This window comes from Molothrus aeneus, chromosome 9 (assembly GCF_037042795.1).
Source record: "Molothrus aeneus isolate 106 chromosome 9, BPBGC_Maene_1.0, whole genome shotgun sequence".
NCBI classification, from domain to species: domain Eukaryota; kingdom Metazoa; phylum Chordata; class Aves; order Passeriformes; family Icteridae; genus Molothrus; species Molothrus aeneus.
In genome coordinates, this window is record NC_089654.1 from 1478984 (window position 1) to 1506209 (window position 27226).

General features: G+C 45.7%; 2 protein-coding genes across 3 annotated transcripts in view; one reads left to right on the top strand and one right to left on the bottom strand.

Moving 5' to 3' along the window:
• Positions 1–9267, bottom strand: part of MIER1 (MIER1 transcriptional regulator) — a 38542-nt gene extending 29275 nt beyond the window's left edge. Inside the window, exon 1 of one of the 2 annotated variants that reach the window (XM_066555868.1) lies at positions 9174–9267. Coding sequence is in view for 1 of the 2 variants with exons in the window: in XM_066555867.1 (XP_066411964.1) it covers positions 8349–8357 (9 nt within the window). In the remaining variant the exon portion in view is untranslated. Of the gene's footprint in view, positions 1–8348; positions 8450–9173 lie in introns of those variants that run through there. The other variant, XM_066555867.1, reaches the window with a different exon arrangement.
• Positions 9268–9886: 619 nt separating this feature from the next.
• On the top strand, positions 9887–25639 carry DNAI4 (dynein axonemal intermediate chain 4). Its single transcript, XM_066556126.1, has 17 exons — positions 9887–9909; positions 11568–11667; positions 12887–12954; positions 13753–13835; positions 13966–14113; positions 16074–16213; positions 16921–17076; positions 17636–17800; positions 18586–18779; positions 19762–19848; positions 21146–21297; positions 22145–22302; positions 22447–22568; positions 23679–23777; positions 24185–24411; positions 25050–25203; positions 25498–25639. Exons 1-17 carry the CDS (start codon positions 9887–9889, stop codon positions 25540–25542), a joined length of 2121 nt encoding a protein of 706 aa, XP_066412223.1. The 3' UTR covers positions 25543–25639.
• The last annotated feature ends 1587 nt before the right edge of the window (positions 25640–27226 follow it).

The following is a 27226-nucleotide window of genomic DNA, read 5'->3' on the forward strand; positions in this document are numbered from 1 at the left end:
CGAGCTGCCAATCATGTCCTGCTTCTATTTCCAGCCCTGAGCAGTGTCACACTCCAGCTCATCTTTATTAATGCCCAGCTGCAGCCAAAAGCAGCCCTGACCTCTGGCACCACTCCAGTGCCAGCTGTGCCAGCTGTGCCAGCCCATCCCCAAGGTGACTGGCACCACCTTTCCAGCCTGTCCCTGACTTTCTCCCAGGCCTCTGTGAGCGCCAGCTGTGCTGCAAACACCAGTTTGGGGCTGGACACATGGAGAGCTGGAAAACCCTCCAGGGCCAGGCTGGCAGCACAGAGGGCAAGGGAGCAGCCTCTGCTTGAAGAGTTGTTCCAAGACAAGGCCTGCAAGGCTTGGTCAGCCCCATTCCCTGCCTCCAAGGGATGGTGGCTCTGGCCAGGGGACACCAGATGGCTTTGGGGGCATTTAAAGATGACAACTTCCTGGCACTGGCTAAGGGTGACATCACAGATCCACATTCCTAAGGATGGCATGGCCATGGGACAGGAATTCCTGGGAAAAGGCCACCCCTGTTCTTCAGCGGGTCTTCATTTTCTCTCCAGCCATTCCCACGGAAGCACAGAGCACTTTCTGCCTCAAGGGAACTCAGGGGAACAACGAGCTGCCACCTACCAAAGGACAAGGGGATCCAAGGCCCGGGAGAGAACAAGACAAGAGAAGGAGGGGATAGAGACAATGCACAGGCAATGCACACTGCAATTGCTCTGGAACTGCACCATCAGCAAAGGTAACACTGAACAGCCTGCTGTGAGCTCCAAGGAATGAAAATCACCCAGAACTCCCAGCTCATGGACACTGAGCACAACTCCAGTGAGCAAGGACGCCTGCTGCATGGATCCACCGAGGATAATGCCTGGGAATGCTCCAGAGCAGCCTGAGGGGACCCAGCGCTGAGGGCTGCAGGAAACAACCTCAGGCACAGAGGGAAAGGAGACACACTGAGCCCCACAGCAGCAGCACTGCTGCAATGGCACTGCTTGATCCCAGCGGGGTTTCAGGGACCTCAGGAAGGACGGGGCTTCCCAAGGTCAGCGACACTGGCAGCAACAACAGCCAGATCACAGCCAGGGATTCCCAGGATGTGTCCAATAGGATATGGGATGGATGGGATCTATCCCTACCCTCAGGGTGTGGATATGGGACAGATGGACAGATCCCATCCAATCCATTCCCTGGATATGGGACAGATGGACAGATCCCATCCAATCTATCCCCTGGATATGGGATAGATGGACAGATCCCATCCAATCCATCCCCTGGATATGGGACAGATCCCATCCAATCCTTTCCCCAGGAATGGATATGGGACAGATGGACAGATCCCATCCAATCCATTCCCTGGATATGGGATAGATGGACAGATCCCATCCAATCCATTCCCTGGATATGGGATAGATGGAACAGATCCCATCCAATCCATTCCCTGGATATGGGATAGATGGACAGATCCCATCCAATCCATTCCCCAGGCATGGATATGGGACAGATGGACAGATCCCATCCAATCCATTCCCCAGGCATGGATATGGGACAGATGGACAGATCCCATCCAATCCATTCCCCAGGCATGGATATGGGACAGATGGACAGATCCCATCCAATCCATTCCCCAGGCATGGATATGGGACAGATGGACAGATCCCATCCAATCCATTCCCCAGGCATGGATATGGGACAGATGGACAGATCCCATCCAATCCATTCCCAGGCATGGATATGGGACAGATGGACATGGAACAGGTGCACTGAAGCTGGCCAGTGTCTCTCAGACAGCTGTGACTGCCCAGAGGTGAAGGCAGCAGAGCTGTGTCACCCATGGGAACACCCCCAGTGTTCTCCTAAACATCTGCCTGGACTTTGGGATCTGGCCCGTCCCAGCCCTTGGGATGGCAGTGACACAGCCCCTGAGCTGGCACTGTGACAGTTCACTCAGTTCAGGAGGCAGCAGCCTTGCCCACTTTATTCCAGGCAATGCCCAGGGCTGCAGGGATGGCCAGCTCTGATTCCAGCATGTGGAATGGACTGGGATACTCCAAGTGGGATGCCCTGAGCTTTCTCTCCTTCCCCTACAGCAAAACCACCTGCACAGAAGGGACAGGCACTGCACAGTTTCAGTCCTACCCACAAAACTCTTGTCTCTGCCAACACCTTTCACACTGTTTAACAGAACTGATTAATAATGAAACATCTGAAAATTTGCAGAATAATCTGCAGTGTCTACAAGACAAACACACATCCTGTCCAAATTGACTCAGTTATCTTTAATAGCTCCTGAAGTGTTACATAAAACAGTTAAAAACTAGAATTAAATTCTCTGTATATTGACAGCAATATGCCTGACAAGGCCATCAGTTCGTTCAGGTCTTGAACTCTGCAACAGCAAAATATCCCAAAGTTAATGAACTCTCCTGTGAGTTGGGCCTGGAGAAAAGAACTGGGTAAAATAGGGAATAACACCTTTTATTCCAGAGGGAATGGGTCCCTTTCCATAAGAGGAAGGCTGCAGTCCCAGCCTGCCCCTCTCTGTGCGTTGTGGTACAAATTAACTTGTGTTAAAATATTTTAAAAAAGGCCACATTTTTATCTTGGGGAGAAAATAGCAACATTGAAGCAAGGAAAAAAGGAAAACCACTTCTGGTCCTCTTTTCCAGTCCTGCATGTGAACACTTGCACAGCCCAAACTGCAGTGACATCCCTCAAATGGAAGCCTTTACTAACATCCATGGATTTTCACTTTTTTACTTTGGTGGCTACATGAGAAAATTCCTGTCCTTCCAGAAGACAAGGATCAAGAGCAGTGTTAGAGCTCACAGATCCCAAATGTGAACCTCAAAGCCTTGCAGCTTCTACCTCAGCAGAGCTGCCTTGGCCGTTCCCTTCTGAGACTGACCCCTGTATCCAGAGGACTTTTTCCCAATGTTTTTCTTTGGAAGTTTTCAAGACCAGGCTGGAGGCAGCCCTGAGCAAGTCTGGGAGACCTGAGAGCAGAGAAGGTCACACCAGAGACCTCCTGAGCTGCCTCCCACCCCAAACCATCCCACAACGCTGAGTTCTGAGATTCCTGAGAGAGCTGTGCATGTTCAGCCTGGAGAGGAGACCTTAAATCCACCCTGCCATGGCAGGGACACCTCCCACTGTCCCAGGCTGCTCCAGCCTGGCCTTGGGCACTGCCAGGGATGCAGGGCAGCCCCAGCTGCTCTGGGCACCAGTGCCAGGGCTTGCCCACCCTCCCAGCCAGGAGTTCCTTCCCAATATCCACCTCAATCTGCCCTCTTTCAGCTTCCAGCCATTCCCTGTGTGCTGTCCCTCCAGGCCTTGTCCCCCGTCCCTGTCCAGCTCTCCTGGAGCCCCTTCAGGCCCTGGCAGGGCTCTGAGGTGTCCAGCAGGGACAGGGCAGGACAGACGGGTGACAGTGACATCAGAGTGCCAGGACAGCAGCTGATGCCCCCGGATCCCTGCACTGAAGGACTCGGGTCCATCCCAGCCCGAAGCCCCTCCCAGGGGAGCCTGGGGCTCTGCAGTTCCTGGGGTGCCGAGGGACAGCGAGGGACAGGAGCTGCTGACAATGGCTTCTGTCCAAGGTGCCACTCCAGAGTCCAGGCAGGATTCCCAAGGGATTGGCCTCAGGGAAGTGCTGCTGCTCCAGGCTGAGGAAGCTGCTGGAGGGACAGGAGACAAAGCTCCCTGAAGCCTCCCCAGGAGAACTCCCCATTCCAAGAGAATTCTGGAGCACCAGACCACAATGAGAACTCCACCTGCCCTACCTGAAGGACACAATTCCACATTTCCTATTTCTTTGCACTCCAGCATCTTCCTTAACTTCTCGTAATAATCTAAAATATTGTGCCAAGAAAACTGAGATTTTATGGAGTGATTGGATCCTGCTCTAGAATTCCAGAAGCAGACAGCCCCAGTCATATGCCAGGCAGCACAAGGAAACATTCCTATGGACAATTTGTGACGTGAATGGATTAGGAGGGAAATATTAATGCAGCCTGGGGCTTCTGGCCAGGAAAAGGCTCAAAAAGAAACAACTTTACAACAATTCCAGTCTCTGCCTAAATCCCTCTGCTGCGTCAGGAAGGACTTGAAGTCCTGACTGGAAGCCCACAAACATCAGTGTTTTATCACATGTAAAAAATATCCCCAAAACTCTTCCACTATGACAAAAGAACTCAAGGGGTGCACTCTTTTTAAGATTAGAAAGGCACAGTGCCACTGTATCCCTGCAATTTCCTGGAGGGAATCCAAGCAGTGCCTATAACCAACCACTTTGGGGTTTATTCCCTCACCAAGGAGGGGAAAATCCAGAATTCCCAGCTCTCCTTTAGGTTCACTGGTACCTCAGTGCAGTATTCCACAAACCCTGCCCAAAATGACACAAAAACCCTAAACTATTTACAGCTAAGATCAAACAAGGAAAAATATGGTTGACTGCTGTCAATCCCTGATTTTAATGGTGATTTAGATCTGTAGGAAACCCGGATTTCATCTATTTTGACCTTGTTCTGTATCCAGGAGCTGCTCAAAACCCCTGACTGTTCAAACAGCTCAATTAGCAAACACATCAGTGATTGTGTGAACTTTCCTGCTGCTTCCTACTACACCTTAGTTCAATAAAAACACTAAGAAAGTGAAAAGGTTACTAAGAACAGTTATCAGGTCACGTATTCCTTCAGCACTCTGTCCTGAAGCTGTTCCAAAACAGAAATCAGAAAGTAATGCTCAAAATATGAAAACACAATCCAGTGACATTCTCAAAGTTGAAAATTCTTCAGCTGAAAGAAGCAGAACATTGAGGAAAAGGGACATTTTTCCAGACAATAGGGATTTATAGATGACTTCTTAAAGCACACCATGCTAATAAACTGATTTTTTGGTTGAAAACAACTAAACTTTCAGAAATTTAAAAACAATAAAGTGCACTCAAAGAAATTAGGTTGAGAATTTAACTGTCCACTGACACCAGAGGAGAGCTCCTGCTCCTTCCCATACCTTCCCAACACCATAAAATGCCAATCCAGCTTTTTAACCCCTCAGAAATTCACTCTGAGGAAGCAAAACTTTAGTTCTTATTTCAGCAAGTCAGAAAATTGAGGAACCTCAGAGGTTCTGGGTGAGAACCACAAGGAGCTGCTCAGCTGCGTGCTGGGGGTTTGGGAGGAGCAGGAATTTTGTTCCAGCCTCAGTCACGGGAAGGGAATCGTGGAACCCTTTGGGCTGGAAAACATCTCCAGGACCATCCATTCCATCTCCAGGACCATCCATTGCAAGCACTCCCAGCCCTGCCAAGGCCACCACTGCCCCCGTCCCCAAGTGCCACATGCACAGGGGTTTTGACTCCACCCTGCCCTGGGCAGCTGTGCCAGGGCTGCACTGCCCCTTCCACTGCCCCAAATCCACCCTGAGCTGCCTGGCCTGGCCTGGGGCCGCTCCCTCTGCTCCTGTCCCTGTGCCCTGGAGCACAGCCCGACCCCCCTGGCTGTGCCCTCCTGGCAGGAGCTGTCCCCTGAGCCTCCTGGGGACCTGCTGGGGCCAGGGCTGCTCCTGAGTTCCAGCTCCTGTGGGATCTCTCCCTGCTTGCCCTGCAGGAAGCCTTGAGGTTCTCAGCAAGAGGGATCAGCCCATGGAAGCTCAGGGCCATGACACAAAAGCAGCAGGAGGAGCAGGATCTCCCCTTTCAGGACCTGTCAGACCCCCTGAACCCAGAACTAAACCAGCCTGCAGGTCATTCCAAGCTATGCCAAGCAAAAATCAGGGATATTTAGTCCCCAGTGCTCCCATCTCACCTCTGGCCACACATGGCCACCCTCTCACCCACTCCTAATTCACTGAAGAACAACAAAAAAACCCCAAATCCTCATCTGGTTCCCTTCATTTTTGCATGCTCAGTATCTTGGCAAGTGATAGATATCCTGTAGCAGCCTGGCTGGTGCATCCCTTCATGGAACAGAAGGAACAGCAGGAACAGCAGGAATTGGCACTTCTGGAAATTACAGCAGGTACTGAGCTGCCTCTGTTCAACACAAAAGTCTGACCCCAGCTCCTCCAGTCTGGGATCAGAAGATCTCATTCTCTCACTTGCATTTCACTCCAGCACTATAAAGGCTGAATTAACAAAACCCATTCTCTTTCAGCTGCTAATCAAGCTTTTCAGCTCCAACCTTTTCTTCTCAGGAGGCTTTAAAATACTTATTTTGGAGAAAATCTCTGGGTATCAGCATTCCCTCCACCAAAACCATCCTGTAAGCAGCTTAATGCAGGATACTGTAACAGTCACAAAGCTTCAGCTGATCTTAAGTTAGAGATATTTTCTTTCCAGTTTATGCCTGGAACAAACTTCTGACATGCTGGAGTATGAGGAATCACATAAAAGTAAAAAGATCCCTAACACAGGTTATTAATCCCAATTTTAATATATATATTCAAAATCTTTTTTTTTTTTCCTTTGTCTGTCCTGTATTCAAATTGCTTCTGCAAAAGTGAAGCAGCACTTTTAGTGAATTTAGTTTCACTTTCTGGCCTCCAGCCCTGCTTTCTGAAGAGCCTTCCTCTGCAACCCAACAAGTTCCAGAGCCACACTGGGCTTGGAGGGCTGTGCCTGTCACTGATCCTCTGCAACACAGGATCTAGGATGGCTGCTGAGGGCAGGAGGAGCTCCTGTGCACCCCCAAACAGTAGCACAAGGCTCTAGGATGGCTGCTGAGGGCAGGAATCACCAGCCTGCCACCTTCCCATCCACACTTTGGTGATCTGTAGTCCCTCCAGACCGGTGGCTGCCACCAGAGCTACGAGGAAATGCCATGCTAAGGAGAATTCCCACTCTGCTCCCTGTGGATTTCCTAAATTCATGAAATCCTGGCATCTTTGGGCTGGAAAGACCTAAAGACCATCCAGTTCCAGCTCTGCCCGGGGCAGGGACACAAACTGAGCTGGAAACTGTATCCAAGTCCTTAAATCGCTCTGAGTATCAATTTTTTGAAATCATTACTGTTTCCCCATAGAGATGCAACAGTTGCCTGGGGATGAACTCGAGGTTCTGCAGCTCCTGAACTCATCCACAGGCGGATCAAACGCTGGCCCTGCCCCTTCACCCCAAACAGCACAAGGAATTCACCTCCAAAGAAGCCAAGATTAAAGCCCTGAGTGCAGTATTGAGCCCTCAGCCACAGGAACCGCATCCAAAAGGGCAAAGTCAAAGGCGGCCAGCCCCACATCCCGGCGGGATCTCCCTGCCCCGGGGCTGGCACTGCTGGGACAGCGAGTAGGGAGTGACCCCAGCTCAGCCCCACAGCACACAGAGGGACTGCCACAGGATATTGGGGCTAATTCACGGAAAAATGGACAAAAACTCCAGCCAAACAACCCCAATACTCTGATGGCCACAGCAAAGCTGTCTCTCCAGCTTTGTAGAAGCGGGTTTAAAACCCACAGTTTTTGGGATCAGACCTGTGATTCCCTCTGGAGATACAAAACCACCCAGGCAGGTTCTTAGAACTTCTAAGATTAGCTCAGGACGTGTTGTCCCAACAACAGGAAGACTGCTCCATTAAAGGTTGGTTTGGAAGGAAAAGAGAAAGCAATTTAAGGGGAAAACCCCATACATGCAGGAATTTCAAGGGGAGAAGCTCCATCTGTAAAATCTAAAATCTGGACACTTCCAGCTCGCCCTGGGAGCAACACCTGTCCCACAAATTTTACTTTTCCAAAGCATACTTTTCAAATTTCCATTTCTAATACATTTGTCAACACTGCTGGAGCAGCAAACAGCCCCGAGATTGGGATCTGGGCATAATTCGAGGAAAACTTCATGGAATATCCATTCATCAGTCCCCACTCCCCTCCCAAAAGGGAAAGAGCTGATCCAACTGGGATGGGCCAATCCAGCCCCCAGCAACCCAACCCTGCGATAAAGAGGCTTTTTTCCCATTTCCCCATTATTTCCCTATCATTATCATATTACATCCCGCAACACAACTCTCATTATCCCCAAATAACCCCCCCACTCCCCGCAAATCCTGGGAATTCCACCAGAAGGATTTCCCGGGCTACCTTTTAAGCAATTCCCCTTTGTTTTAACGATTACAAAAAAGATATTTAAAGGAAATAAAGCGACGGTTTAGCATATGCGATCCTATAAAAACCGGGAGGCGCCGCGCTCGGTCCCGCCCGCTCCCCTCAGGCGCCTTCAGCCCCCGGGACGGCCCCGAACGGGAGCGGGCGGCTCCCTGAGGGGAGCGGGCGGGACCGCCGGTGCCCGCGGGCCTCCGCTCCCCGCAACAAACTTGCGGAGCCGCGCAACAAGTTCCCGGGCAGGCCTTCGCCGCTCTCACCTCAGCCATGGTCGCTGGTATTCCCGGGAAGGGGTCACATCGCCGGGAAGCGCCGCCGGGTCCCGGGGGGAGCGGCGGGAGCAGCGGGGACGGGACCGGGAGCGGCGGCGGGGCGGGAGGGGCGTGGCCGCGTTACGCACGACGTCACCGCGCACCGCGGGAAGCGGGCAGGGCGCGTGCGGCGGCTGTCAGTCAGGGAAGGCCACGCCTATCCGCGCCTGTCAGTCAACGGGGGACACGCCCACTCGCATGTAATTTAGCGCTGGTTCAACCTGTCAGTCAGGGCGGAGGATACGCCCCCTTCCTGTCACTTGGGGGATTGGCCACGCCCTCGCCTGTCACGCAACGCACAGGCAAGGCCCCATCTGTCACTCAAAGTCTAAGGCCACCTCCTTACACGTCAATCAAAGCGCACACCGCTCCCCACCGCCCGGCACTCCACGCACACGCCACGCCCCCTCGTGTGTCACGATGCCACAAGCCCCGCCTGTCACTCAAAACGCGAGGCCACGCCCCTACCCCGCCGAGGCGCGGCCGCCGCGGCCCCTCATGCCCATATATGTCATTCGGCACACACCACGCCCCCTCACGTGTCATTCTACGAGCAGGCCGCGCCCTCTCACCTGGCAATCACGCGGAGGCCACGCCCCCTCTGAGCTCATTCAATGCCCGGGCCCCGCCCCGGCCGGTGCTCCGTGCTGAGGTTCCCGCTCTCCGCTGCCCCTCACGGCCCCCGAGTGCCCCCGGCCTCGCCCACCATCGCCACCGCCTCCGCATCATCGCCCTGCTCCCCCTCCCCAGCCTGGTCGCGGCCGCCGTACTCACGCGGGGAGCCGCAGAGGCGCGGGGGGTGTCTCATCGGCCGTGAGGCGAACGGGGGGTCCTCGGGGAACGGGGGCTCTTGCTAGGCGTGAGGCTCTTGGGTGACACAATAACAGCTCGAGGTTACACACAACACCCGAAACACCACCCCGAATAAACAGAACAAAGATCCGGGCCCGGCGGTCGTTCACCGTGTCCTCCGTGCAGCCCCGGTGCCTCACCTGCCCGGCTCAGCGCTGTCCCCGGGCCGGCGCGGGGCAGCGCCCGGCGCGCCCGTCGGGCATCGCGGCCGTCTCACAGCGAGGACACCGCGGCCTCGGCCGTGCCCCTGCAGAGGCGCGCGGCTCACGCGCGCCAGGCGCCTCCGCCCAGGAGCCGCATCCCCGACCCTCACACGGTCCCCACGGGCGGTGCCGAAAGACCCGGCGGGCGCGACTTTGCTGACTCAGGGGTGAATCCCCCGCGAGCGAGACGCCGCAGCCCCGCGGGAAGGCCGAGCGGCCGGTGGGGCGGTGTCGCGGCGGGCGCGGGCAGCGCCGGTTCGGTGACACGGGGCGGGGGCGGGACCCGAACCGGGGCCGGGGACGGCCCGGGGCTGAGGCCGCGAGCACAGCGCGGCCCGCGCGCCGCGCCGCGACCAATCGGCGGCGCCCTTGCTGGCGGCCAATCGGCGCGCCGCGTCTTGGGCGGTGTTGTCACGGTAACGGCGCGACGCCATGCAGGGGCCGCGGCCTCCGCGGTGAGTGGGAGCGGGTCCGGCCTAAAGCTGCAATGTTACGGGAATTAAAAAGCTTTAAAGCCCTAAGAATGCCAAGGAAGAGATGATAAATTATAGTGCAGAACCAGTTATAACAGTTAATTTATTATAATTAATGAATGGGAAAAGTTCTTTTGGTATAAAGGGATTACATCCCTTAAAATACTTAGTAATACGTAAGTTATACTATATAATTTATTATATTCTGCAATATTAAATTATATTTAATAAATTACATGTGTCCAAGATTCTTAATTATAAATGGTTTACATCCCTTAAAACAAAGGGTAGCATTTAATGAATTGCAATATGTAATAAATTATATTCTATAATAAGTCATAATAAATCAATGGTAAAAAGCCTTTATTATAAATGGTTTACATATTTGAATTAATGGGTAATAGATCATGAATAGTAGTATATAATAAATTGTATGCTATAATAAATTATATTCTATAATAAATTACATTCTATAACAAATTATAAGGCATAAGAAGTTATAACAAATAAACAGTCAAAAGCCCTATTTATAAATGGTCGAAATCCTTTACAATAATTGGTAATATGTAATTAATTATCATACACAATAAATTATAATAAATGGCTGCACTCCTTTCTTATAAATGCTTAAAATCCTTTGAAATCATTATTAATATATAATAAATTATAATCAGTAAGTGGCTGCAATCCCACAATCTTGTATTTTAAATTATTTACATCCCTTGCAATAATTGGTAATATATAATAAATCATAATCCATAAAAAATTACATTCTATAATATGTCATAATATATAATAGTTTATGAGAAATAAATTGTTACAAATATTTTATTTATTAAATTATTATATTGATTATGAAGTGGTTTACATCCCTTAAAATAATTGGCAATATATAATCAATTAGAAGAATCCTTTATTCTAAATGGTTAAAATCCTTTAAAATAATTGGTATTTTATAATAAATTATAATACATTAGGAATTGGAAGAATCCTTTCTTATAAATGGCAATAAATGGTTAAAAGTCTTTAAAATAATTGGTAATATATAATAAGTTATACTCTATGAGAAATAGTAAAAATCTTTTCCTATAAGAGGTTGCAATCCCTTAACATAATTGATAATATATAATCAATATAAGAATCCTTTCTTATAAATAGTTTACATTCTTTAAAATTTATCATATTAAATATATATATGGTAATATATCATCAATTATAATATATAATAAACTATAAGAATCCTTTACTATAAATTGTTGAAATCCTTTATAACTAGCAATGTGTAATAATTGATAAAAGAAATAGTAGAATCCTTTATTGTAATAGGTTGAAATCCCTTAAAATAATTGGTAATATATAATCATTTATAAGCATCCTTTATTATAAATGGTTAAAAATAGTTAAAATCCTTTAAAATAACTGGTAATTATAAAAAAATTATTTAAAATAAGTTGTATTATATAATAAATTATAAAAATCCTTTCTTATAAATTATTTACATCCTTTAAAATATTAGGTAATATATAATCTATTATAATAGTTAAGAAATTGTAAAAATCCTTTATTATAAATTGTTTAAATCCTTTATAATAACAGGTAACAGTTTGATATTTACAAATATTCCCGTGTGGTGATTGCAGGGCGCGGCCGGGAGCCGGCAGAGCCCCGAGCTCCCGCAGAACTTCCACGGCTTCCTCGGCTTCCCTGGGAAAAGCCCCCCAGAGCCAGGGAGCCCTGCAGGTGAGAGGGGCCAGGGCCACCCGGGAGGGCTGGGGACAACCCAAAATCCACCTGGGGCATGGCCCGGAACGGTTGGCTTGGACATCCTTGGGGAAAGTGGGAAGAGCCCAAAATGCACCTATGGGAAGGATCTCAGAGACCCCGGAACGGTTGGGTTGGAAAAGGTGGGAAGAACTGGAATGGTTGGGTTGGACACCCTTGGGAAAGGTGGGAAAAGCCCAAAATCTGCCTGCAGGGAGAACCATGGAGCCCTGGAATGGTTGGGTTGGAAAAGGGTGGGAAGAACTGGAATGGTTGGGTTGGACGCCCTTGGGAAAGGTGGGAAAAGCTTCAAATCTACCTGCAGGAAGGATCATGGAAATCCTGGAATGATTGGGTTGGGAAAGGTGGGAAAAGCGGGAAAAGCCCAAAATCCATCTGTAGGAAGAACTAAAAAGCCCTGGAAGGGTTGGGTTGGGAAAGGTGGGAAGAACCCAAACCCACCTGAGGGAAGGCCTGGAATGGTTGGGTTGGGTGCTTCTGGGAAAGCTGGGAAGAGCCCCAAATCCTTGTGCAGGAAGGATCTCAGAAACTCTGGAATGGTTGGGTTGGACACCCTTGGGAAAAGTGGGAAAACCCCAAAAAGCACCTGTGGGAAGAACCAAAAAACCTCTGGAATGGTTGGGTTGGGAAAAGTGGGAAGAACTGGAATGGATGGGTTGGACACCCTTGGGAAAAGTGGGAAAAGCCCAAAAAGCACCTGTGGGAAGAACCAAAAAGTTCTGGAATGGTTGGGTTGGGAAAAGTGGGAAGAATCGTGGAGCCCTGGAACGGTTGGGTTGGGAAAGGTGGGAAGAACCCAAACCCACCTGAGGGAAGGCCTGGAATGGTTGGGTCGGGTTCTTCTGAGAAAGGTGGGAAGAGCCCCAAATCCACGTGCAGGAAGGATCTCAGAAACCCTGGAATGGTTGGGTTGGCCACTCCTGGGAAAGGTGGGAAGAGCCCCAAATCCACGTGCAGGGAGGATCTCAGAAACCCTGGAATTATTGGGTTGGGAAAGGTGGGAAGGCCTGGAAGGGTTGGGTTGCCCCTCCAAGCCCAGTGACAGGAGTGGCTTTTCCCAAAGAATCCCAAATATCTGGGGCTGGTCCTGCAGGAAGGCAGAAATTCAAACCCCTTCCAGGTGCCCTCCCTATAACACAGGGAAATTATCCTGAAAATGATTTCTATTTTTCTCCAGGTTTTTGATGAGCAAGGGAAGAATGTGACACCCCAACCCCTCTTCCAGCCAGACCCAAATGCTGCCAGGCAAGAAAAGTTTTATTTTAAAATAAATAAAGCATTATAAGTACTTTTTTAAAAGTAAAGGATGTATTTTAAAGTATTTTATCTGTAAGTGCAGACAGGCTTTTATGCAAAATTATGAAATATAGAAATTAAAATATCAAATTAAAATATTAAAAATACCAGTTCAACTATCAAAATATGTTTACCATAACAAGAATTCTTTGCTTTAATGATATTTAAGCAAGTTACCTCTGTGTTGTTATGTGCATCCATCTCTAAAAATGCTCTTGAACAAAAAATTTGGAGTTAAAACTCCTAAATTATGTTTCACTACATTTTCATTTACAAACCTCCAGCACAGAGGGGAAAAACAAAGTCAAAGACTTTGGGCTGACAAACTCAATTCAGTCATGCAACAAAGGGAAATAATTATTGGTGTTTTAAATGAAAAATCCTGAGCCACAGCATGATCAAAATGCAAGCAATAATTGTAATTATTCACAATTTATAATTACAATAGTAAACACTGATTTCTGAGATGAAGATTGCTTTTTCTGCCATGTTTCCCAGGCTGGCTGTTCCAAAGGACAATCCCAGGGGGTAGGATACCAACCAGGAGCAAATATATATAAAAAACAAATTTAAAATTATATTCAAAATACTTATAATTAAAATACTAATAATTAAATATAGATACTAATAATATTTAGATATAAATACTAATAATTAAAAATACTTATAATTACTTAAAAATACCTCCAGAAAATGAACACTATTTTAGTTTTTGAGACAATTTCTGCTTGTTTCTCATGCCTGAAGGACACATGGAAGCAGCACATCAACAACCAAGCCTGGCTTGGATGAGACAGAACCTCAAGAAGACCCAGATTTGAGCGTGTCTGGTAAAGAACACACCCAATAATTGGACATTCCACATGTAAAATTGTATATTCTGGGATTTGTCTGATTCCCAGCATTAATTTTCCGTTGATTTGGAGCAGCCAAGGTGCTGTTTGTGTTGTGCTTGCCCAGCAGAGCAGGAGGAGGGGGAGGCAGCCCTGACAGAGGCAGAGCTGGAGCAGAGGGTGGAGGTTCTGCTGTCGGAGACAGACACGCTCTGGATGCTGGACCTGCCCACGGCCCTCGTGTCCACCGAGGCAGAGGAGGCTCCCAGGGTGCTGTGAGTCACAAACGTCACTGCAAATATTAAACCAGATTTCACATGTGTAGGGTTAAAATAAGTTTGCTATAAATATATCGGGTTTATATTTATTTATATATATATATATACATTGCTATATATATTATATATACAATATTTATATATAAATACTAAAATATATTTTATACATGTAGTGTTAAAATAAGTTTGCTATAAATATATAGTTTTATATATATAATATATATATAATATTTTTATATATATTGCTAATATTAAAATAGATTTCATACATGTAGTGTTAAAAGAATGTTGCTATAAAAATATCAGTTTTAATTATATATATAAAATATGTATATATATTATATTTGTATATATATTGCTAATAACAAAATAGATTTCATACATGTAGTGTTAAAAGAACTTTGCTATAAACATATCGTTTTTATTTAGATATATATGTTGCTATATATATTATATATGTATTTTTTTATATATTGCTAATATTAAAATCAATTTTATACATGTAGAGTTAAAATAACTTTGCTTAAATATATAATTTTTATTTATATTTTACTGCTATCTATATTATATATTTTATGTATTGCTATATATAATAAATAATATGTATTTTTAGATATTATATTTATAATATTTATTATATATATTTATTATATTTATATATTTTATAGAATATATATTTTATTATAAATTGTGGGTTTTTTATATTGCTATATATATTATATATTGCTATAAAGATACAGTAATTTTAGATTTTATTTTATTTTTATCATTTTTATTTTCTTTTTATTTTATGTTAATTAGGCTTAGACATAGTAGTGAAATAGCTGATATAAGCATACTTGTGTTAAAATACCTGCTTAGATGAAATAATATCCAATAAACATATTAAAGAAGACAGCTACTACAAATGTACCAACTATCAGCACTCATTGTCTAAAGACAGTGTAGGCCAGGGCCTAAACTACACAAAATAAATAAATAAAAGTATTTAAAATAAATAAATGAACAAACAAATAAATAAATAAACAAATAAATAGAAATTTTAATAAAAATACCTAAAACCACAACCAAAAAATGCAGATACTATATAAAAGTAGAACTGAAGAGGAGCCATGTAAACAATTCTAAGAATATGTCAACTAGTTTAAAGAAAAAGTTTCCTCTTCATGATTATTTATGAAGATACAAGAAGCTAATGTAAGAGAAAAAATATTTAAAAGGTATCTCCAAAAAGAAGTGCCAAGATGCACCCAGCCCTCATCTCCACTCTGTGTTCCTTATCTCCTGTTGTCCTTTATGAGCCTTTTTCAATTTGCAGAAGAAAATAAACACGTTTTTCACAGCTGGCACCCATTTCTCTGAGTGCAAAACCTCCATTTCTTACAGCTCCCTGTTGTGGGTGAAATTCTTCCTCCCTTCCACTGAAAAACCGTGGCAGCTTAGGAAAACCCAGGGCTGGAGGAGGGTGATAATTTGATTTTCATGAAAGCAGTAAGACATTCCAAACTGCTGCATTGATTCTTGTGGATAGCTTCTAATTATTCATTAATTAAGAAGAGTTAAAGGTAGCGGGCAGCTCCCCTTGGTCCTCCCTGAGCTACCAGAGCTTTGGTGGGAATGCTGAAACAGAAAAGGAGAAGTTTCCTTTTTGTCTCCTGCCTTTCACTCCCAGGAATGAGAGCTCTGAATTCCCCAAAGCTCAGGGGCAGCTGGGAGAGGGAATTTTGCTTTTTCTGGGCTCTGTTCTCCACAGGCCATTCCTGTTTTAGAGAAGCATCACAAAGATCAGAACGAGCTGCTGAATAATACAAAGGCTGAAATTCCATCCAGCAATCCAGAAAGCAGGACATGGCAGACATGGAAAAGCCTCTCCTGATCAGCTCCTTGTTACAGACCCTGAGAATTCCAGGCAGGATTTCCCAGGGACTCACCAGCCAGTGTTTCCTTTATTTCCCAGGGAGAGGAATAAGATTTACACAGAGATTTGTAAGGCTAAAATTGACAGTGAGTACTTTGAAGAAAAAATCGTGCAAACCTTCTCTGGAGCTGCCAAAACCAAGGAGGTGCAATGTGAGACCATCACCGTGGCAGAGAAAGGTAAACCTGGCACTGATAAAAAGCATTTTTTACCTCTACCTCTGAGCAGATGTTCCCTCAATTTCCACTTCCAGAGCTTCAAGTGCAGGCAGGACACTGTGGGTTGTGGTGGCCTTTTCTGCCCCTCCTAAATCTTGAATTTAGTGCTGGAACACTGAATCCATTGCAATAAAATTGTTCTTAACACTCCCAGAGAATGTTATTGTTGTGTGTAAGAGGCTAAAGAAATTAGCCTCTAACATTTTTCCTTTGTGTTAGTGTGTGTAAAACCCCAAAAGTAGATCATAATCTGTTTTGAAAAGCTATTTGCCACTTTTTTTGGGGCATCAGCAGGGCTCATTCCAGCCCCTGAGCACATCCAGGCAAGTTTTGGGTGGGAGCTGGCCCTGCTCAAGGGGAGCCAAAAAACCCTGATGGAGCTGCACCAGTCACACAACAGGAGCTGCTTTAAAGTTATTTTATCTGCTTTAGTGATTCTTCTTAAGCACAGGCAACCTTTTCTGTAAATTTGTAAAAGAAGGCAATTAAAAGATGAAATTCAAATATTAAATGAAAAATATCAGTTCAAATATCAACAGCTTTGGAAGCAGAGGTGGTTCCAAAGCCCAGCCCAGCAGCTGGGGTGTAGGAAGCTCCTTGCAATAATGTAAAAGAAGAAGATAATAATGCAAAAGAAGAGCCCTGTGTGACAGGGAATTCATTCCCAGGGATGATGGTGACTCCCTGGGATTTGGACAATCCACTGGATGTCTCAGAAACAGAACCTGCAGAGACAGAAAAACCTGAAACCCCAGCAGGGAAAAGCAGCACATCTGCCACAGCTGAAGAGCAGGGTCAGGCTGGGGCTGTCCCTTCTGCCACAGGTAACATTTCCCATTTCTGCCCTGTCCTCATCCTTCTAAACCAGGCACATCCCTGGGATCTGTGGGGAAAACTTCCTGAAAAACACTGCCTGGAATCTGCAAGAGAGTTTGCTGAAGAATCTTGGGCAGGGCTGCACTTCTCTGCACACTGCCATCAGAAATCATCTTAAATAAAGAGAAATACTCAGGGACAAGGTTTGCTGGTACTCACTTTAAAAAGCAGAAGCAAAACACCATTTGTGAAAAATTCCAGAAGTAGCTGAAAAAGATAAGGAAATTATAATGAGAAAAAGTGATAAGATGATAAAATTATAAGAAAATTATAGGAAAAAAAATCACAATGAAAGTATTTTTTTAAATTCTCTCCTTTTTGCAGGTGGAGGAAAATTCTTATCCCTTGATCCTTCTGTGTGAAGTTTTATCATGTTCAAAGCATTTCTATGCCATTTATCTCTTATCAGGCAGTGTGGGCCTGTTGGGCTCCACGATCCTTGTGGATCCATTCCAACTTGGAATATCCCAGGATTCTGTAATTCAGCTTCTTCCATCACCCTTGCAGAGAGTGCTGCTCCTGCCAGGAGCCACGAGGAGCAGGAATGCCACTCAGGAGCGATCCTAACCTCAGCAAAGCTGCAGCAGGATTTAGTTGTCATGGAGAGGATTCTCATGGAGAACATTTTCCAGCCCAAGCTCGCAGTCTATCGGCAGATTCCTGTCCTCATGGGTTTGTTCCTTGCTCAGTACCCTCTTTTCAGCCAGAAATTCCTCATTTTCCACAGAAATTCCTCACTTTTGCCTGGGCACCTAATCCACCTGCAGCAGACCTGGCTCACTCCTGCCCAATCCAGCTGTCTGCTCTGTCCCCAGCCAATTTTAGCCACAGTTTTAGAAGTTGTCTTAATTCCTTTCCTTTCCTTTCCTTTCCTTTCCTTTCCTTTCCTTTCCTTTCCTTTCCTTTCCTTTCCTTTCCTTTCCTTTCCTTTCCTTTCCTTTCCTTTCCTTTCCTTTCCTTTCCTTTCCTTCCGCAAAATATTTGCTGAAAGGGCAAATTTTTCTTCTGGTGGAAATAATTGGAGTTATAGTATTATAACCTATAATAATATAGATTGTATTTAATAATTTAGGTTATATAATGTGGGTTATATATAATAATATAGGTTACATTACATGGGTTTAGTATATATAAATATAAAAATAATATATATAATAAATAATATATAAAATAATAAAAATAAATATCAAATATAAATATATGTATACAATTATACCTATAATTAGGTATAATTGTATACATATATTTATATATTATAAAAATTATAATTATATAATTATATATAATTATAATCATATCTAATATAATATATAATATATATAATATATTATATAATATATATTATATATTATTATAATATATAATATATTATGTAATAATAATTATAATTATATAATTATAATTATAATTATATATTATAAATACTTCCACTCAGATTCTGCATCTGCACATTTTAGAACCTGTTGTTACCTCAGACGCCGAGGTGGAAGAAGACGAAGAGGATGAGGAGGAGAAGCAGGAGGAGGCAGCAGAGCCAGCTGAAGGCCCAGCAGAAGGGGCAGGCCCCAGGCTGGAGCTGCTGTGGTCATACAGGTGTGATTTAACCAGGGGGCACAGCGTGAGCAGCATGGCTTGGAACAAAGTGAACCCTGTGAGTGCACAAACCCTTCCTGAGCTGGCCACAAACTGGGACAGGCAGCTGGGGCTGGCAGGAACCCCTGATCCTGGGCTGCATCTCAAAGGTGGATCCAGTCCTCACTCTCACTGCTTTAATCTGTAGGATTTCCCTACACATCACAGCTTTAGTTGGCCCAGAATTTCATTAATTGCTCCCTGAGCACCAATCTTCATCGACTTGGTCTGTTCTAAAATTGAAATTTAACCCCTGCTGCTAAACTTTGTCATCATTGATGGAGGTTTTTTGTGGTAGTTTAGACAACACATCTTTGTCTCTAACAGGAACCTCCCAAAACAGCAGAATTCCTCCAAATTTAAGGATAAGATGTATAATAACAGCACAGAAGGCAAAGCTTCCTAAGTCTGGTCATGTAAAGCTCTGTTTGCCCACCAGAACTCACTTATTAAACAAAAATAATGAATGGAAGAGGGGTAAAAAGCAGCTGAGGATGAGAAACAGAAAACCAGTGAGGGGAAAAAAAGAGAGAAAATAAAGACCATGTCATACTCTTAGTGCACCAAATCTCCAGATATTAAAAAGTTAGACACATTTAGAGACTTCAGTCTTAGAATACAGGGCAAACAATCAGCTACTTTTAAAATGTGAGTTTCACAAACTACTTGTTGAGTGCAAGAAAAGAAAAATTACTGGAGCTGAAGGCTAAAGGCTGCTGGTTTTTACTTCTACCTATGGAAAGGAATGAAGGGAATTCACTGGACTGGGGAAAGCTAAAAGCCAGGAGTCTGAGGTGCTCTCTGAATCTCCTTTTACAGCTAACCCTGAGAGGGAAAATTAGATGTACTCCATTAAATAATGCACATTAAAATATGATTATAGAGCAATGTATCTCCTGCATGGGAGAGAAGCTTTGTCATTCCAGGCACAAAGTGCCTTTGGAAATGTCCTGCTGAGCTCCAGGTGGGACTGAGGCACTGCTGTTGCTCTGTGCTTGCAGGATCTCTTGGCAGTTGGTTACAGGGAGTTTGTTTCTCGGGATAAGAAGAAAGGCCTGGCTTGCTGCTGGTCACTGAAGAACCCCATGGTAACGAGCCCTTTTGTTTGCTTTTCCTGCAATCTGCTTTGCTCTGGACAATTTCTGCTGAATTTCCCTTTTAGCTACAATTATTTACTCTAACTTCTCACAACAGTGTCAGTAAGAGAGGAAATTTCATAGATGTAACATTTACACCTCTGCAGATCCATCTGAAAAAGAACAGCCATAAAAAAAAAAAAAATTGGAAATCTCACTTACAAAGTGTCCCAAAGTAAAAAAATTCTGATTGCCATAAATTACAACATTCCAGTTTGATTTCTACTACAAACTTCTCTTGGCCAGACCTGTATTAGACTAATTTAAACCAGGCAGAGTCAAATCTTTGATGCATCATTACCACACCAAGTACTTTCATGATTCCCTGCTGTAACCATAGATGTTTTTATGTAATTGGTTTGGAGTAGCCTTGCCACACCAAATACTCTCCTGATTCCCTGCTGCCACCATAGATATTTTTATATATTTGGTTTGGAGTAGCCTCACCTAACTTATTTTCCAGTGTCATATTTCTGCCCAATCTTTATCTTTTTCCTAATTTTATCAGTTGTAGCGAGAAATACATGGCCAGTCAGAATAAAGAATCTTTTCTGGTCCCTGTGGGCACCATCACTGGCGTATGGAATATTAATCCCAATATTTCGGGGTGGGACGTGCCTGGCCGTGTCTGGCCCTTGCTGCTGGACCAAAGGCTGCAGCTGTGGTGTTTCACCTCAGAGACACCTTTGGCCGGCTGGGTGCTGCAGCTGGGCACTGGGAACAAATCCAGGCACAGCAGGAACTCAGTTTACCTCTGGTGGAAAAGGTTCAGGGGACAGTGAAGAGAAAGGAGAGGATTCTGCTGTAGAGTTTTAATCCAGAGTTTATTCCAGGCTGACAGACTCTGAATGTGGTAACAGCTCCCAACAGAATCCCAGCCTCATGATCCCGTGTCCTTTTAAGCCTGGGGACAGGGGAAGGGACAAAGGGACAGGTGAGGACCAACCAGGTGTGAGGAGGGGAAGGCTCAAGGGATAAAGACACTGGGACAGGCCAATGAGCCCGGAGCTGAGGGCATCTTTGGAACTTCTGCCAACCACACCACGAGCCTGCTGGAATGTTAAGATTGATGGGCAGCTCTTAGCAGGAGAGCAAAGGGGAAAGGCAAGGTTGGCACACCTGAGGGGTTGGGATAGGTGAGACAGGAAATCACACTGCAACACTGGCGTTTCCCAGCAGACACTGAGTGCTCAGACAAGCCAGGGGGCTGCTAGCCCAGCTCAGAGGTTGCTGTGCTCTCTCCTGCCAGTGGCCAGAGCGCATTTTCCGCTGTGAGGACGGCGTCACCGCGGTGGATTTCTCCCTGGCCAGGCCCCACCTGCTGGCAGTGGGGACAGCCAGTGGCCATGTGGCCGTCTATGACGTGCGCAGCCGCCAGGACACCGCGCTGCTGGACAGCAGGTCAGGGACCCTCCTCCTCCTCCTCCTGAGCCAGCAGGCCTTGGACAGGGCCACAGGGGCTGCCAGTGCCTCAGCCGCTAAGGAACTGCAGCTATGTCCCTCATCAATTATAAATTCATGAATAAATAATTCATATTCTGGGACAATTCAGCCCTGGGTAATAAATAATAAAAGGGGTAACTTTTGGTGATTTCTCTCTGATCCCTCTTGCCAAAACTGGAGAGAACATCAGCAAAAGTGAGGAGCAGGTCAGCCTGGCCTCCACCTCCTCCCCTGAGCCAGCAGGCTTTGGACAAGGCAACAGGGACTGCCAGTCCCTCAGCCTCTAAGGAACTGCAGCTCTTTACCCCATCAATTATAAATTCATGAATAAATAATTCATTGTCCTAGCTGGGACAGTCCAGCCCTGGGTAATAAATCCCTGTGGCAGATCAGGGGCAGCTTTTGGTGATTTCTCTCTGATCCCTCTTGCCAAAACTGGAGAAGCATCAACAAAAGTGAGGGGTGAGCAGGAATTAAGGAGATGATGAGAGAGGGGATGGGTGGGTGATAAGGGAAGCACCTGCCCTAAGGGCAGCTCCCCAAGTCTTTCCTACAAGGTGCAGACTGATTTCATGGCACAAGCACATAAACAGTGCCCTAAAACTAATTATCAAACATGTTTAATAAGGAAACATTCTCCTGGAGAAAACAACCAATGTTCAGACCATTTTTTTAAAAAGAAAAGCGAAACATTTCTGTTATAAGACTTAACACTCATTACAAAGTGGAAGCCTAATTATTTTTCAAACATGTTGTCTTGTCTTTGCTCATCTGTGATTTACCACGTGCATTTTTTTTGTCCCAGTGCATCCCTAAATAAACACAAAGGTCCTGTGTGGCAGCTGAAGTGGGTAGAACAGGAAGGAGGTGCAACAGCAGGTGACAAAGAGGAGAGACTGATGTGCATCTCGGGAGACGGGCGGATGACCCAGTGGTTCATTCAGCAAAGGCTGGATTGCTCTGGTGAGCCCCTGAAACTGCTCTCTGTGACTCCAGCTGGCATTCTTTACACCAGTAATCCCACAAAACATCTCAGAGCTGCTGGGCATCCCAGAGCAGCACAGGTTCCCTGCTCCTGTTTGACAAAACCTCCTGCTCTCTGCACAGATGTGATGCAAATCAAGCGAACAGAAACTGAGAAGAAAAAATTACCAGGTGAGAGAGAAAGGAAAAGTGAAGGTCCCATATCACAACAGGCAGCTGGAATGTGCTTTGACTTCCATCCAAAGGTAGGCTCAGGAAGCCCATCCTGGCTGAAGTATTAGCCAGGAAAACTCTGCAGCAGTGGTGGGAGGCTCAGCTGGAGCTGCTTTAATGGGAGCTAGGCAGGGACTTGGCACTGCTCTTTAAAGCATATTCATTCTGAAATAAATTGCTTTCTAGCTACTAAGGTTTACCCCAAATGGGTGAAATGGCAAAACAAGCCCTGTCCTCCTGATGCCCAGAGAGGCTGCCTGGAACAGAGGCTAGGCAGAGTTAAAGGAACAAAGTAGGGATTTGTTAAAAGGCCTTCAGAGGCTACACCTTGGGCAGTGAAAGAGCCTGGCCATGGCTCTACCCAAGATGGACCCTGAGTCACAAGTTCTCACACTTTTATAACCCCACTTTTTTAACCCCAATATGGAAATGGAGCACACTTTTTGGGTCCATTTCCATATTGTGGTTCATTGTCCAATTCCAGCTCCAGGTTCTGCAGTCCCACCCTCCCAGGTTGCTCTCCTCCATTCCCTGCTGTTTGCACTTTTTGGGGCTGAAGCTGCAGTGGTGTCCTTGGTTCTGGGGCTGGAAAATTATTGTTCTGTGTGACTGAGCTGTGAGGAGAACTTGCTAACATTTATATGAAGTTCAGAATTATACACTAATGCAGTACAGAATTGTGGGAAATGGATTTATAGGGTAAATTGTGGGAAATGGATTTAAAGGGTAAATAAGCTCAAACTTCAGGCATCACTCCCAGCCATGTTACTCACATTTCCTTGGGCAGGCTCAGGGCAGTTCCCCTCTGAGTGATGGCCAAGCCTGGGAGAATTTGTCCAACACCTCCCACATCCAGGACTCAGCTGAGCTTCTCTTCATCCATTTGAGTCCTTCCTCCACAGAGCACTTGAAGAATTCATGCATTTCCACATGGATTGCTGAAAATCCAAGATTTTCAGGAGTCAAACCCCAGCACGTTGTGCATTGGTGGAGAACACACCCAGCAAATGTGCAACGCTGTGGTTCCACTTTCCCCACCACTCACAGGAGCTCCTCCTTGGCTCTGAACTCCTCCAGCCCTGGAGGATTTCTGCAGGAGTGATAAATTCATCCAACCTAAGCCACTTTTCCCTTTCTTTCAGGATACTGATATTTTTCTTGCTGGAACAGAAGAGGGACACATCTACTGCTGCTCTTGCTCAGGCAAGGAGCAGATTCTGGGCACATACAGAGGCCATGAGGTGAGTGACATTGTAAACAAGGACAGCAGGGACTGCTTAACTCAAAAATGCAATCTTTGCTTATATTTAGTGAACATCTGCAACAAAAGAAACCTAAACTACTTCTCTTTATTAGGAATGAATTCCCATAGCATAAAGCATCACAGTCTTACAGCATTACTTCCTACACTGTCAGGGTTTCTTCAAGCAATTTATTAAAACTGTTTCTTTACTATTTATTAAAACAGTTTATTTACTATAAACTGTTTTAAAGCTTTAGCTCTGCCTTTATTTTAAGACAGCAATCAGAAACCTGATTGTCCTGTAGAGTTAAATAGTCTTACCTGTGGGAGGAAGGCTGCTAGCTCTAGAACAGATTCTGTAGCTCTGCAGCAACACCCGGTTCTGTTTTGTTTCTCTCCAAACAGGGCCCTGTGTACAAAGTTGCCTGGAATCCCACCAGCACAGACATGTTCCTCAGCTGCTCTGCAGACTGGAGCATCCTCTTGTGGCACAGGGATTCCCACACCCCCCTTTTAACCTTCACTTCTGTCACAGCTTTTGTTCATGACATCAAGTGGGCTCCACAATCAGCCCTCATCTTCGCAGCAGTGAATGAGAAGAGGGTGGAGATCTGGGATCTGAGTGTCAGCATGTGAGTAATGACTCTTCTCAAGGAAAAGTCTGAAATTTAATTGTCACACATTGTTACCTCATCGGTGTTTTTATCAGATCATTACAGCTCCATGCCTTGCTTGCTCAAACCATTGCGTTCATAAATACTCATTGTGTAAGAGCAGATGGTGGTTACCAGAGATTTGGGGTGAGAAGAGAAGGAGCTGGATGCCTCCTGGAGCCGATAAAGTATAAAACTGCCCGTTCTCTGCAGAAATTGTGGCAGAGTTAGGAGGAAAAATAACAAAACTGAGCTACTTTGGTAAAGATTGGATGGTCTGAAGTTGAGGTGACTCTGTTACCTGTCACCTTGTCCAGCTGCTCTGGGTTTTGTGTTTTTTGTGTTACTGACAGTGTGAAGCCCTGGTGGATCCAGAGCCCTGCCACATCCTGCAAATTATTCATCTAACCAAAATATTAACCACCACTCTCCAGGTTAGGACAGGTTTTAGGCAAGTAGGATATCTCAGTTAACAGCAGCCGGGATTTTTCTGCAGGCAGAGCCCAAACCAAGCCCTACCTCACTTCCCAATTTCTGAGATAACCTAGAACACAGGAAGTGAGATGTGCAGCCCTTCAGCTGATGCATGCATGGTGCCATTAACTCTTGGCTTGCAGCTTCGACCCGGTGCTGTCCTGTGCTGCCAGCCCTGAAGGGAACCTGAGCTCCCTGCTGTTTGCCAGCAATGCCGAGTGCCTGCTCCTGGGGGACAGCTGTGGCCAGGTGGGGGTGTGGCTGCTGCCCAGCCTGGCTGTCCCCAGCACCGACCAGGTATGGCTGTGCTCACAGTGCCTGGGCTCCTTCCCCAGCCAGGCAATCCAGGGAAACACCCAGCCAGGCAATATTGCAATAGTGGGATCACAATTCCGGGTTAAAGGTAGTGGTTCCTGCTCTTCTGCTGCCACACCCCTGGGAATTAATTTCCTTTATAAATGAGATAAATGTTTGCGTGCTGCCAAATAGGACAGCACAAATGCAACCCAACCTGGCCTGCCAAAAAGTGCTATTTTCCAGCATTAACAGAATTCCACAGAAGAATCAGCTCTTTTTGCTCTTGTTTTCCAGGTTGGCTCCTTGTATGACATTGTGGCTCCTGCTGGAGCTGTTTAACAGTAGCTGATATCCCTTCTCCTTCAGGAAACACCTGCTGGAGTGAACATAAACTGGTTATCTTTTTTAATCAATAAAGTTTCTTTTTGAAGCCACACTGTTTAGAAACTTCTTTCAAATGGCCTCGATTTCCTCCTGAAGTCCTCTCGTTGCACCATCAGTGCTCATGCATGGGTGGCCTTCTCTGGAATCCTGATCATGGAAAGGTCTCTGCAGTCTTTTCTCCTCTGGTCTTTATCCCTTTCTGCTTTTCCCCCAAAGTCTTTTCTCTTTGGGTTGAAAGCAGACAGTGTTTGGCTGCCTGGGCTGGCTTTTTGGGGGGGCAGAGCAGAAGAAACAGAAAAAAATACTCAGCTGGAGGATTTCCAGGCACTTCCTGGCCACAGGAAACAGGGAGCATCTCCAGAGGAGTGATAAAGCACAAGCTGTGGCCCTGCTGCCGAGCACATTACGTATGGAAACCTGTATTTTATAGATGCACAACATGCAGCCTCTCTCATTATCCTGACAATAAACAGCCAGCACTCAAACACAGCACTGAATTAAGGATCATTTGTGCTGCATTAACATCCACTTCCCTCTGTGTGCTGCACACCTGACAGGGCACATGCAAACTTCCCCCTGACATAAAATTCATCTTGGTGTGTTTCAAGGAAAGACACTCGTTAAGGTGAATCATTTGTTAATCATTATTATAAATCTGACCAAAATACACCCTGTATTTTCCATTCATGCCCGTGACTGTTTGCTCACTGCTAAAAAACAAGCTTTCTGTAACACATCATAACCCACCCTGCACACAGTGAAAATCAATTACCTGTAACTTTATGGTGCTGGAAAATCCTTGTGGTGCTAGGAAGGGCTCAAGATCTCCAAAGTTCCTCATGTATTTTGTTCTTAAACATGGAATTTCTGACTATATAACTCAGAAATTTCCTCTTAGAGGCATTTTATTGCAAGGATTTTTTTATAGAAACGTAAATACGCCAAAGCCAACAATAGGAACCAGTAACTCAGAACCAAGCTCTGCTCCCAGAGCAGAGACTCAGCTCCATGTGCTGCAGGATCATGTCCTGTCTCTTGGCACACTGGGAATCCTGGCTGGGATATCAATATATGGCACAAGCCCCTCTGGAGTGGATTTTCTCAGCAGTGCTTGGCACTGGCAGGGTTTCCCCACAAGCATCCACAGTTAGCAGTAACCAAGGTGGGGAATGAAGAGGTGCACGATGCTGACATCATGGGGAGGAGTTCATTAGTTCATTCCATTCTTCTTTGGGAGCACCAACACAAAAAGACCCCAGTCAGGACTGGGTATCAGGCTGTGCGGGGAACACAGACACCAAACCCACTGAGGACAAATCCCATCACAAACACCCTTTTGTTCTGGCAGAACACACATTAACTGCATCCATCCGAGCCATACCCCATAAACTGTTACACCTCAGGTGTTCCCAGTAAAGCAGCTACGTAGACTTCAGAAATCTTTCATACCTGACTGAGATCCCAAAGCACTTCAAACATGACCAGAAACAAGCAGTTTATTTGTTTGCAGCAAACACTGCCACCCTCAGAGTGAGCTGTTACCCAGTGGAGTGGACAGACCGTTGGTATAAATGGGATGGCTCCAGCAGAATTCCCCACTTCATCCCTCCTGCCAGCTCACAGCCAGCTGGGAAGCAGC

Excerpts from the sequence above, each read along its gene's own strand:
- DNAI4 (XM_066556126.1), top strand. The coding sequence starts at position 9,887 with ATGCAGGGGCCGCGGCCTCCGCG. Across the intron at positions 9,910-11,567 it reads CAGGGGCCGCGGCCTCCGCG|GGCGCGGCCGGGAGCCGGCA; the intron begins GTGAGTGGGAGC and ends TGGTGATTGCAG. Across the intron at positions 13,836-13,965 it reads CCCAGATTTGAGCGTGTCTG|CAGAGCAGGAGGAGGGGGAG; the intron begins GTAAAGAACACA and ends GTGCTTGCCCAG.